General features: G+C 41.0%; 1 protein-coding gene across 2 annotated transcripts in view; it reads left to right on the top strand.

The window, feature by feature from the left end:
* BRD10 (bromodomain containing 10) overlaps positions 1–12,804 on the top strand; it is a 38,613-nt gene extending 25,809 nt beyond the window's left edge. For both annotated transcript variants that reach the window (XM_083482157.1, XM_083482158.1), the window contains 4 exons: positions 1,965–2,054; positions 5,620–5,735; positions 6,308–6,486; positions 8,309–12,804. In XM_083482157.1, coding sequence (XP_083338283.1) covers positions 1,965–2,054; positions 5,620–5,735; positions 6,308–6,486; positions 8,309–11,958 — 4,035 coding nt within the window. In that variant the 3' untranslated portion in view covers positions 11,959–12,804. The remainder of the gene's footprint in view (positions 1–1,964; positions 2,055–5,619; positions 5,736–6,307; positions 6,487–8,308) is intronic.
* Positions 12,805–13,261: the final 457 nt, after the last annotated feature.

The following is a 13,261-nucleotide window of genomic DNA, read 5'->3' as shown; positions in this document are numbered from 1 at the left end:
GACCTTCAGAACAGTAGGCAATGCAACATGTAGTGCTGCTTTTTGGATTCAGGGGGAGTGGGGAATGTGTTGTTTATGGATCATAGATGAATAGACAAATAACTTAGAAGGGAATAAATTCACTTGTGATGAAAAAGCACTAATATCTAAAGTAAAAATATATTTTCCCAATTGTTTTTTGGGAAATGCCAATTGATACTGACAGTCACTATAAATGTTAGGATTTTAAAAAAGAAAATTATGCCAGTGTTTTCAGTTTTAACAACTCCTGGAACCAATAGATTGGACAATTCCCTCTTGTGTGTGGCGCTGTTTTAGCTACATAGGATCCACACTGGGAGAATGAGTTCACTGTTGTTCTATGGGAAATTCCTCTCCTATGTTGACAAAATTACTAGATTATGAGTCCCATCAGTGGAGCCCTGCACAAGAGCTTCCACTTGTGTAGCAGGGCTTTCCCCTTCTCCTTCCACACCAGGTCCCTCATACTCCCCAGAACTGGCTCTGTGCAGGTTGGGAGCAGGTTGGGAGTTTGCAGAGGAAAGAGAGGGGATTATTCTATCTGGCAAATATAAATGCTTGCCTTTATGGAATGATCACCGTAGTGTGATATTTGTATCCTATTAGGTTTAGTCAAAAAGGGTGGGAGGGGACAGAAAAAGTTGTCAACTTTTTTTTTTTTTTTTGTAACCTGGCTCCTAGGTCTTTAATGGGGTTGCCAACATTTACTGGCTACTGCTGTTTTCCTGCCTGCAACAACCAGTTCACATTAGCTATGTTGGTACCCATGCCCTAAATTCACCCTGGTTAATTTCTGCAGGTTGCATGGTTGTTAAAGGTGCAGGAACAGGCCTAACTAAGATTCTTTTGGCCAAATGGCAGTCCTAGTCTTCAAAGTTGCAACAGAAAAATATAAATTCAGCAGATAAAGCATGCACAGTTGCACCTGAATCTCTCCCTTGTTTTTTCTCCCTGAATGTTACAAACTATTAAAGGCTAAAGCCTGCCCTTTGAGTACTTTCATCTCTACCTTTCATCTCCTTTCCCACCCTAAGTCCTTTTCTGTCCCTCACACAGCCACATTCTGTAATTTTCCAACAGACCCTCCATGCCGGTCATTCACTCTCAACTCCACACTGCATTCCATTCTCACAGCATGTTTATACTGAGCATATGCGCTGGACACACTTATTAAATTCAGTTTATTAACATTGGCTATCAAAATGCCTTTTTAATAAAAACTACAAGTCAAGATATTCCCCTTAACCTAACACAACAAACCATTTCCCAAAAGACGCAATACAGATGGGGAAATATTTCTCCCAAAACCACAACAGCAAAGTTTATGGGAGAAAGATGAACTAGCCAAAGTCTCTCGTTAAAACTCATTCTCCCAAATTTGGCATCCTCAAACCTATGTCTCCTACACTTGCAAGTTTCAAATCAACCCATTGACTATTTTCTAACTTCGGATGCCATAGAACTGACTGTCCCCCGTTGCTCATTTTAATAGTGGAATGTGATTTGGTAGAACGCCCTTAACATAGGGCCAAATACATACATCATTATATTTGTATGCCATATTTTCTTAGTTATAACATGAAAAAATACATAATTCAACACATAACAAAAGTAGCCATAAACAATAAATAAAATATCAAAAAATATACAGCCAGATTGAACAAATTCCATATAAATCATAATAAAGATAAAAAATTAATATCAATAACAGCAACAGCTCCCGTAAGCAATACCCCACCCCAAGAATCTCTTTAGCAGCCTCAGCTTTTGTAGCTAGAGTTAGTCAAGGCTCCCTCCCAGGCCAGGTGGGAAAACACCTGCAAAGCAGGAAGCAGGTCAGACCCATTGACTTCTGAATAAATATGTATCAAATTTTACTGAACGTATTATATGTCTTAAAACTCCCTGCTTGATTATGTTATCTTTCCCCCCTCTTATTTCAGCTTATTTGCACTAATCTCGATGAACTCAGGGAATTAATTAGAAAAATTGAGAATGAACTCAAAGATGTGGAGAATGTTAAAAAGAAATCGGTATGTCTACTTTTTTCTTTTTTAAAAAATGCAACATGTTTGGATGGATTATCACTTACAGGTGTTTTTAATTTGTGCCTTCTCCAGGTGAATCATGGAAAACTTTTTAAAAGTTTCCACTGTGGCCTCTTACCAGCTATTAGGAAGAACAATAGTGTTTGAGCAATACTCTAGGGCTTTTTAAGTCAAATAAAAGTTGGCTTGTGGCTAGCTCTGTAGACCAGTGGTTCCCGAATAGCCAAGTATTGCAGACCCCCTGTTTTTCAAAAGCCAAGCCATGAACTCCCTACTTTTGAAAAAAATTGATATCTCTATGGTAGCTTTTGTTGTGTGAATGGTACCATGGACACCCCCCCCCAGCCCCATCGGTCATTGAGAACCACTGCTGTAGACAAAGGGCTGTATCCATTTGTGCAAGGACTTCTGCTTGCACAACGGAACTTTCCCCCTTTCTCGGTGCCCCAGATAGAAGTTCCTGCACAAACAGGACAACTTCATTGGATATAACCAGTAAGGTGTTCCTCTTCTTTACTCTCACTGCTGTTTTGTGAAGTGCTGCCCTTTATCTAATCAGTTGAATTTAGGTTGTTACCTTGCTGGACGTATCACGTTCATATGGTGCCTAGCACACTGTTCCAGTTTTGTTTCCCACCCTGAATCTAAGAGAAAACCATGTGTGAGCCTATATGTCATCTCATATTGTATTAGAGTGAAAGTAAACTTAGTCATGCTCCATGGCTCTAGCGATATGTGGATATAACTTGTATTCTGCTCAGTGAATACTGAGATATTCAACTGAGATATCATCCAACTGAATTACAAGAATTTTGAAAGAATTGTTAGAATGATAAGACGTCGAAAGGTTGATTCCAAAGGTATACAACTATTCATGGTTGTAAATGGCTTTTAGAATTGCAAATCATGCAGTCAGGCTCCTGCAACTTTTTCAGTAGTTACAGGTTCAGGGAAATGTTCCTGCTACTACTTTACTGTTAAGTGGAAGAGATCTGTTGAATGGGGCAAAGGTGTGTATTTGTGGCAAAACTGCTGCCCCAACCTGCTTGTTTCATAGATATTAACTTGTTCCTGCGTACTGTATATGTATATTTGTATATTTGTATATGTGTCATGGAGTTGCATGGGATGGAACTTGAAGAATAAATAATTTAACTGGACAGTGGAACTTACTCTACTGAAGAGTAGTTGATACATCTTTCTGTACTTTTGTTTTGTGGTAGAATGTAGATTAACAGGTTAATCATATGCATGTTTACTCAAAAATATGACTTCATTGAGTTTTATGGTACTTGCTTCCAAGTAAGTGTGCCTAGAATAGCATTTCAGGTGTAAAGTCCAGCAGTCTTTTTCCTAAGCACTTTAGAATCCATATGTACAACTTCTGCCTGCTTTGTGTTTACAATATGATAGAAATTGCAGGCAAGCTCACTCTAGTTAAATATTAATCTACAATAGTTCTATATTGTATTTGTTTTCCATCCCTAATCTTTCATCCAAGCTGCAATCTATGTTTTTCTTACCTTGCATTGCTGACATCTCAGTTCACAACACTTTTTCTCTAAACACTGCTTTAAAACACACACACACACACACACACACACACACACACACACACACACACACATCTTTCAGTTCAGTTAAGTCACCATTAGGTTTTTGCAGGAACAAGTTGATATTCAGAACTTAAAAGCAGGACAGTCTCATTTGGGCTCAAATCCTGTATCTGTTGAACCAAATGGATTTAAGATTGTGCTGTTAAACACACATGAGCATTTAAACCTAAATTTAGGGTCCTGTCATGTGCCATTGCCACACCAGGTCTGTGTTGATTTGTTTTTATTAATAAATTTCCTTCAAAATATTTGCCCTCCTTTCGGAGGCTTCATATGCAGTATTAAATTCCATATTCCATCTGCTTTTTAAATCTATTATCGTTAGGGCTGGGCGATATCATCCTATGCCCTTTTAAAATGTGGGGGTTTGGGGGGGGTTGGGTTGTTTTTATTTTGATTATATATTTTGTGGTTTTATATTTTGATTTTGTTCTGTGACAGGAGACCTCCGGGTACAGGGTGGTATATAAATTCAAATAATAATAGTAGTAATAATAGTAATAGTAGTAGTAATGATGATGATAATAATAATAATAATAATAATAATAATAATAATAATAATTAATAGTCAGCTTTTCAGCATCGCAATGTATATCACCAGTGATACATCACAGTGTTGAAAAGTGGAGGGAGGACCAAGCTGCATCAGCCCCGCAAGGCACCAGGGTGAAACTGTCTCAGCTTCCTTGGCGGGAGTTGCGGCAGTTTCACCCTGGCTGTTCGCGGGGCCAATGCAGCTTGTTCCTCCCTCCGAGCACCAGGTGCTGGCAGCAGAGGGAGTCAGGTGGAGGCAAACTCCACCCCCAATATACTTCCAATTGAAGGCACCATCACACTCTGGCACTCAAACCGGTCCTGGGCAATGTATCAATACATCACCCAGGCCTAAGTTCCATATTCTTATGTTCACCTTCAGATTTTCTAGACCTTTCACTTAGATTTCACTGCATACTCCAAAAGGAATTCAAAGGGCTCCCTGTAACTGCTGATTGGCAGTTAAAGCGACCTCTTTTGAACTTTTGACAAGTGTCAAAGGCCTGCCATAACTAAGCGAAGAATTGGGAATCTGCTAAGAAAGAGGTATGGAAAACAGCAGAGATAGGTCACAGATATGTTGAGCATATAATTCATTTAAATGTCAACATATCTGCTTCGTTCAAATTTGTAAGGGAGCCTACTTGGCCCAGTGGGTCAGTTCACTACCGAGCGACAAGATTGCTAACAAGTAGTGGCGGCAGGTCAGTTGACATTTCAGTTCAACATCTGAAATTAGTCTTGAGCTGTAATCAAACTGCAATCTGCTGTAATCTGAAGTACTTTCAGAATAATGGCACAGTCCTGCACATGGCAACCCAGACGTATACTCCATTCAGCTTCTTTTGTATAGAATTACAGCCTAAATCATCAGACCTGTAGGTAACTTTGTCCTAGGAATGAGCGGCTGTTTAAAGTTTCAGGAAAAAATGGGCATTTCTTAGTTGATTTCTTCGCAATCTAAATAAATATGTTTTCACCTCAGCTTTCTATTCATGACATTTTGAAATATGTATTTTTGCTTAAAAGGACATATCTGCTAGCTCCTGCAATTTTACACTTGCAAATATGTTTTTGGGAGTAGTCCAGTGCCACTCAATGGAAAGGTTATTTTTGGGGGGCATAAAATTTCACAGTAATTTACCTATGGGTTACTTTTCTCCTGTTGTGGTTTTCAGTGGGAGCCGTTTTTAATTTAGGTCTTTATTTGTATATCCTCTCAATGCTGGTCACATCATAAAACAGATTAAAAGAATAAAACAGAAACCTCTGGTCTTACCATTGTGAAAATAAATTGGAGGAAAGTCTGTTGACATATTGTTGTACTATGAAAAGATTGTACTGTGTATCTTTATCACATCCAAACGCACTACAATAATGTCCTATTTTTATGTATACAGGGAAGGTGGTATCACCGAAAGCAAGCTGTAAAAGAACTACACTGTACTCTGCTGCGACTGCTCAATGAATTGCTACCATGGGAACCAAAACTAATGAAGGCTTTTCAAAGAAACAGGTAATTAGCTGTTTTAAATAATGTGAAATGTAAGGACTCTGCACCAGTTATCTTGTTTTGTGATTGCTCTCGTAGTAGACAAAAGAAGCCTGGCATTTTAAGGTACTTCCCACCTTAGACAGTGATGGGTCTAGGTAATTATTTCACCAGATCTGTGTCTCTAGCCAAAATTATCCAGTTTGTTTCCCCCCCAATGATTTTGTTATTGCAAATTCATTAAAGAAAAAAGAAAAAAGAGAGACTGAGAGAAAACAAAGAAGGGAAGAAGCACAAGAAGAAAACCCCGTCAGCTCACATGAATGATACATTTAAACATCAATAAACATCTTAATTTACACATATAGATCAATGTGCCGTCCAAGTATTTATCCAAGCAAAGTATGCTCAAATGTAGCAGTGACATTAGGGTCATCAGACCATTATGTAATAAATGGTGGATATTTATCTTTCCAGGCTTGAAGTAACTCTCTTAGTGACCATTTAGGCTGTGTAAGATCCTTTATTGTCCTGCCATCACCATACAGCAGGAATATCATGTCAAAGTCATTCTTTCTTGTGATGTTTTGTTGAAGGTCTCGGTTAAAAAAGGATTATGATGACTTCAAAAAGCAGCCAGATCATGATAAATTTACAAGAGAACAGTGGACTAATGAGGATGGTGAAGTAAATCCTGGCATGGAGGTTTCCACTAAAGCAACGAGTGAGTCCCCTGAGCACAACGAACTTCTGAAAAGGGATTATACAGATACAGGTAAGTCCTTTGCTAGTCATTGTGAGTGCCTAGTCCATGCATATGGTTCTTATTTTAGTCAGCTAGAGAGTTTGAGTGGTACAACACAGGGCACTTCAGCCCAGTTCCCACCATGAAATTTGTGGGGTGCTTATTTATTAGGGGGGGGAAACTCAGCAATTTATCTAGCTTTAGGGTCTCATGAGGATTTGAGTAGCACTGATCACAGCTCAGTGCACAGGGTGATTGAAGCTATGCTCACTCATTCCTGTGAACAGTTGCTGCTGCCTCCTTTTCCCTGAAACCCAAGAACTTACATTTGGGGAAGAAGAAAACAGAGAAGATAGTCCCAGTAGAAGAAGCCATGGCCCTGGGAACACCTGCTGTCTGTCCTTTTCCTTCCTCCAAAGGTGTGTTCTTTGGTTTGGGGAAAAGGGAAATTACCAGAGGCAGAGGTCTTTTGAGTACCGTATTTTTCGCTCCATAGGACACACTTTTTCCCCTCCAGAAATGAAGGGGAAATGTGTGTGCGTCCTATGGAGCGAATGCAGGCTTTCGCTGAAGCCTGGAGAGCGAGAGGGGTCAGTGCGCACCGACCCCTCTCGCTCCCCAGGCTTCAGGCAGCTATCCACAAGCCTTCGGAGCACTCCGAAGGCTTGCGGATAGCAACCTGCAGCCTGAAGCCCGGGGAGCGCAGCGCCAACTCCCGCTGACTCCCTGGGCTTCAGGCAGCTATCCGCAAGCCTTCTGAGCATGGCGGGAGTTCCCGCCGGGCTCCGAAGGCTTGTGGATAGCAGACTCTTCTGGGGGCTGGGGTCGGGGGAAGCTCGGGCTTCCCCAGCCCCACAAGCTCCAGGAGCAGCAGCGCGGTTGCGCGCAATCTTGCCGCTGCTCCTGGACCTGTTTTGGGGGCTGGGGTCGGGGGAAGCTCGGGCTTCCCCTGCCCCAGCCCCGCAGCTAAAAACGAAGCCAAGACAGCACTCGCTGTCTTGGCTTCTTTGCTCTTTGGGGCTGGGGGGGATAATTCCCCCCCCTTATTTCCCCTCCTAAAAACTAGGTGCGCCCTATGGTCCAGTGCGCCCTATGGAGCGAAAAATACGGTACCTTTTAAACCTTTTGCAAGTGTTCAATGGGCACACTTGCAAAAGCTCAGCCTATTTCAGGGTAAATGTTGGGATGTTCATGAGTCGCCACTATTTTTGATTAAAAGACTTTCCAACTTAAGCAGTGTGGTCTTTTACTAAAGAAGCTTTTCTGTCAGTTAAAACGTAGGTCTCTGAATTTAACACCTTGGAAAACCTCCACAATTTTAGTTTGTAATGACATACACACACGCATATATATATACACACACACATACACACACACACCCTGCGAAACTGCTTCCAGCACATATACAAACATAATAAAACATCAACCATTAATAGTAACAATGTGATCCAATCTAAAAAGTCACAATAACTTTAAAATAAAAAACTTGTATCAAATAAAGCAATATTCAACAATCCATTTAAACCTAATAGTAAACAGTAAAAATAACATCAGCAAATAGTAATTAAACAGTATTGACTTCCTAATGAGGTCTTATGCCGGTACAGAAAATGTTAGAAAATTAAATTGGATATAGATTAAGTTACTGTCTTCTGAAACTGTGTAATTAGCAAGTTCTTGATGAAATAAATAAATTAATTAAGAATATTCTCAGAACTTCCTCCTATTGGTCAGAAGGGTGGTGTAAATATATTTTACATTGATGGAGGCCTCCACCAACAATAAAGTTCATAGAAACATTTTAATTTAGCTTTTTAAAACTTGCCTTTCTTTTGCTTTCTTCTCTCTCTAGAGGACATGAAACTGTCAGAAATGGAACTTGCTGCAGGGAAATCCAGACTGTTAAGGAAAGAACTGGCTTGCAAAGAAATACAGAAGATGGTGCCTAAATCTTTTAAACGCCAGTCCAAGCAGAACAGTTACCTAGATGATAGCACAAGAGAGTTTTCACCAAGGAAAAAGCTGAAATTAAGCACAGGTGATACCACAGTCTATGGTATGGAAAACGACTTGTCAATTGATGGTGGCTTGAATAAACCTAAACAAACAGAATCCTCATCTTCAGAATCATTGGACACAACAGACTCGCCACCATCAATATCAAGCTTAATAAAAGGGACCAAACCCATCCAGGCCTTGCTTGCTAAGAATATTGGGAACAAAGTGACCTTAACAAGTCAGCTTCCACCTGCTCAAGGTAGAAGCATTTCTACGTCTGAAAAACTGATTATGTCAACTATAGGTTCTTCCCCAGTCAAACCAGTGTTGCCCTGCCAGGCCAGTTCCAAGAGCCCATTACAAGTGTTATACAAAATACCCGATGGCCACTGCATGCCAATAGACTTGCATAACAATTCACTGAAAATTCAGGTGCAGCCTGTGGCCGATTGTAAACCAGGAGAAAAAACCACAGGAGAGAAACTCATGCAGCAGGTCCTTATTTTGCCTAAAAATTTCCTTATCCACCACAGAGAGGGTAAAAGTGTCGCAAAAGAAGTTCCGCCGTTGCAGCAGAAGACTAACGAGCAGCACCGTCTCTCTCTTCCGCAGTCAACAGCTGTCAACACTACTTTAGCTCCTGCCTTTCCAGCTTCGGTTATAAATGCTGCTACTGCGTTTCTCCCCGGCACAAATTTTAAAAAGAATGCTACACATTTGCCGCAAGGAGCTAATGCAGCAAAGAGTCTTTCGGCGTTGCCCTCTGTATCAGCCACAGGCAACGTGTTGGCGTCAGTGGTGAAAATGAGCCAAAGTGAGACTACTAAAACTAAGACTATTGTTTCAGGTACCTCATTCCCTGTCACTTCATCTACAGTTCAGGCGCTGACAACAACACTACCACCAAGTGTTTCTTCGTGCACCAGCGGTTCCTCCCCAAGACTAGCATCCCCGCAGAAAAGTGACGCCGACGAACCTAAACAGGAGCTGAAAACAGTCTGCATCAGAGATTCGCAATCCATCCTTGTTAGGACACGAGGTGGGAACACAGGAATCGTAAAGGTGCAGACAAATTCAGACCAGATTTCCCCTGGTAACTTATCTCCGGGTTCCGTTTTCACATACGCACCTCAGCTCCAGGCATTTTTAGTGCCAAAATCCACACAATTGTCAACCTCTACCTTTTCGGCCGCGACAACAGTCGTATCTAATATCCCAGCACTCATCCAGTCCTCTCCCACAACTTCGGTTTCCATTCCAGCTGTTCCCAGTGGTGTAAATCAGGGAATAGGGAAAAACATGATGTTTGCGTTTGGGCAACCAACGAACAGTGCTACGGTGGGTCATGGAATGCAAAAAACTGTACATGTGTCCTCTCCCACTTTCTTATCTCCAATGTCATCATCTAATATCGCCATGCCGGCACATCCTAACAGCTCTGGTAATGCAAATAGCATTTCGCCAGGTAATAGTGGGCAGAATGCCATATGCACTACCCAGGCTTCTTTTATTAATCAGCAAGCTGATGTAAATAGTATGAACTCTCCTGTTACACAGCCTGAGGCCACACCTATAAGCAGTGGAAGTGTTGTGAGTGGCACTCAAATTCAAAAACTTATGTTGGTCACAAATCCCCCCCTTCTTCCCGCTTGCGGAACTGCAGGAGTCAACCTCGTCCCTGCTCCAACATCCACTGGCATTACCGCCCAGAAACTGGTTTTCATTAATAGACCACTTGCCAATATTCAGTCAAATACCGGTTTGACCGCAGAGCCCTTTAAACAGACCTTCTCTCCTTCAATGGGAAAAGCATTTGTTAAAAGCACAGAGCAGCCTCAGTTAGTCCTGATTCCATCTACTGTGGGAGCATCACTTAAAGTTAATACATCGCCAACGGTTTCTCAAATAAAAGATGTGAAAATAGGACTTAATATTGGTCAGGCCATCATAAATAGCACAGCTAATGCACCGAGTATTCCACCAATTAACATTATACAATCAGCAGCTCCCAAAGATGCGGAAGAAAAAAGTAGCCAGGGTGTAATTTTGCCATTGTCAAATGATGGTTTGGTTCCTCTGTGTTCAAGCTTGGCAAAGAGTGTTACACCAGTCGAAGAGTCTCTGAGTCTTACAACAAGAGCAATTTCTACAGTAACAACAACAACATGTTTAGATGCTGCTTCTGTGGCATTGAGTGGAACCACTTCTGGAACATGGTCTACTGCCTTGGCTGGTGGAACAGATACTTCAACAAAAGTCACACCCGTTTTAACTACTCGACTGCGTACCTCTAATGTTGGAAATACTGTAGCTATATCTACTGTGAAAACGGGACACCTTGCTTCATCAGTACTAATTTCAACGACTCCACCAGCTCATCCAAGCTTGTCATCTACTTTTCAATTGCCAGGTACAGTTGCCTTGCCCAGACCTGTGAATAGTGCCCCCAAAATGATACCAACAGCTCCTCAATTGCCAGCAGTTTCCCCTGTTGTACAGTGTATGCCCCTTTCGAAAGCTCAACAATCCACACTCGTTCAGTTTCAGTCACCCAGAATTCCAGCTGCAGTGCCAACAAATGGAAGTGCTCCCAAACCTCAAACTGTATTGGCCCCCAATCCACCAAATACAAGTAAAATTGTTAGCTTTTCTAACTTAGTTTCCCTACCTTGTCAGCCGCTGCCTCCTAATTTTGTAAAGCCCGCCCCTGCTTTGACCTCTGCTCCTACTGCCGCCACCACTCAGACTGTTCCAGCTTCACCATCTATAGCTGGCAATGTAGGAGGACAGCTGAACGAGTCTTGCGTTCAACAAAAAATAATTATTAACACGTGCACACCTTTGGCACCTGGAACTCAGATAATGATCAGTGGCACTCGGTTCATTGTTCCACCTCAGGGTCTCGGAGCCGGCAGCCACGTCCTTCTCATCTCTACAAATCCAAAACTTGGCCCTCTTTTAACTGTTAATAATGGCCATGGGCTTCAAGGTGTAGCCCATCCTTCTCCTTCTCCCCAGAAGACTACACAAGTGTTGAGCAATGCATTAAGCTGGCAGCCGTCAAAACAGCCTTTGAAAAGCTCTACCAAAATCGTGAACGCTCTTGGGACTGCGAACCCCTTGCCAATTGTACATGCAGCACCACAAGTTGCAAACAGCGTCACAAAACCAAGCGCCCCATCTTTTGCAGCAACATTGTCTGCGCCTTTGGTAACCACCCGGCCCGGCGGTCTGGCTAAAACGTCTTTGGTTTGTGCCACTCACACTGCTAACTCACAGTTGCAAAGCAGTACACCTGTATTACATCTAGACACATCTATAAAAAAACTGATGGTCAGCCCAGAAGGAGCCATTCTGAATGCTATAAAGACTCCAACATCAAAATCTTCCTCTCTACCATCGTCCTTCTCTCCTGACATAGTTTCCACAACCAGGAGTCCTGCTGTTGTCTTCCCTAATTTTCTGAAACCCAACATAGGCGTGCCTAACACAGCTGCATCTTAAATGTAAAGTAAACGAGCCCTTAAAATGTTGGGGCATTCTTTTGTGTATGAAGTTAATTTATAATTGTTTAAGAAATTCTTCTGATATTTGAAACACACCAGACATGAGGCTGATGTACATGAACCCATGGCATGTGATGGCTACATTTGAGCACATGGAAGCTGCCAGGCAAAGAACTGAGCTGTTGTGCATGTTCTTGGGAACTCAGAGGCTGAATAGAGTCAGATTCTTCACATCAGATGTATCGGCTGCTAGTTTGCCATTAAATTGGGAGCTGCCACATGCTCAAATTTTAAAACGCCTACCATCTACCCAAGGGTTTATGGCCATAGTTGATTTTCTAAAAATTACTTCATATTAGATTGCAGCTGCTTATAATTTTATTTTTAAATGGTGAGGAAGCTCATCATTAAAATACTTTTCACACTTATACTTTCAAAGGGTTTTTATTAAAGTGGTCAGATAAGGCCGTCTGTTAAGGTGTGTTGTAGAAAGCAACGTTTAATTTTTGGTTAGCACATTTACAGGGATATGTTTCTTCTTCAAATTTAGACTTTTCCATCTTAATTATAAACACAGTACACTTTTTTTAAAAAATTACTTGGTTCTCTCTCTTTTTTTAAAGCATATTTATGCATTGTAAAAATGCAATCTATGGTGTAAAATTGTACATATCCCTGACTCCCTAACAGTATGTACTAAACTATGTGTAAAAAGAACTACTCTGTCTTATTTATGTTTTGTTTACATAATGTATAGTTTTTTAAGTATTTTAGTAATTTTGGACAAGTGTACTGTTTAGCAATAATGCAGAAAAATCTGCATGTAATAAACAAAGTTGCCGTATTTCTTTGATAATGTATCAGTTTCATCTGGAGAAGAAATACTTGATAGCACAGGGTTATGGCATGTATGGGCATTAAGAAATTATTACGTTGGGATTAACAGAAAGGTTATGGTCCTAAACTCAGATACTTAGACCTAAATTCCATTAAAACTAATGGGATTTTTTGCCAAGTAAATGTGCCCAAGTTTGTGGTTTCCCAGCTTTTGATTTCTTTCTCTTGCTCTTTTGTGCATCATTTGAACCTCCCCACCCCCCAGCTTATACAGTTATGGACATTTGAGCTTGTTTTATTTTCACCATTGCAACAGGGAGTGAAAATATTCCTTTTTCCATTATCAGGAAGAAAAAAAGAAAGATTGCCAGATTTGATTGCAGATCTGTTCATTATGTCAAAGGCATCGAGGGGTTAAATATTAATGAATACTTCAGCTTTTATATAAGTGACTACAAAGAGAA

This window comes from Podarcis liolepis (assembly GCF_965112155.1).
Source record: "Podarcis liolepis genome assembly, chromosome: 17".
Taxonomy (NCBI): domain Eukaryota; kingdom Metazoa; phylum Chordata; class Lepidosauria; order Squamata; family Lacertidae; genus Podarcis; species Podarcis liolepis.
This window is presented reverse-complemented; position numbering and strand designations above follow the sequence as displayed.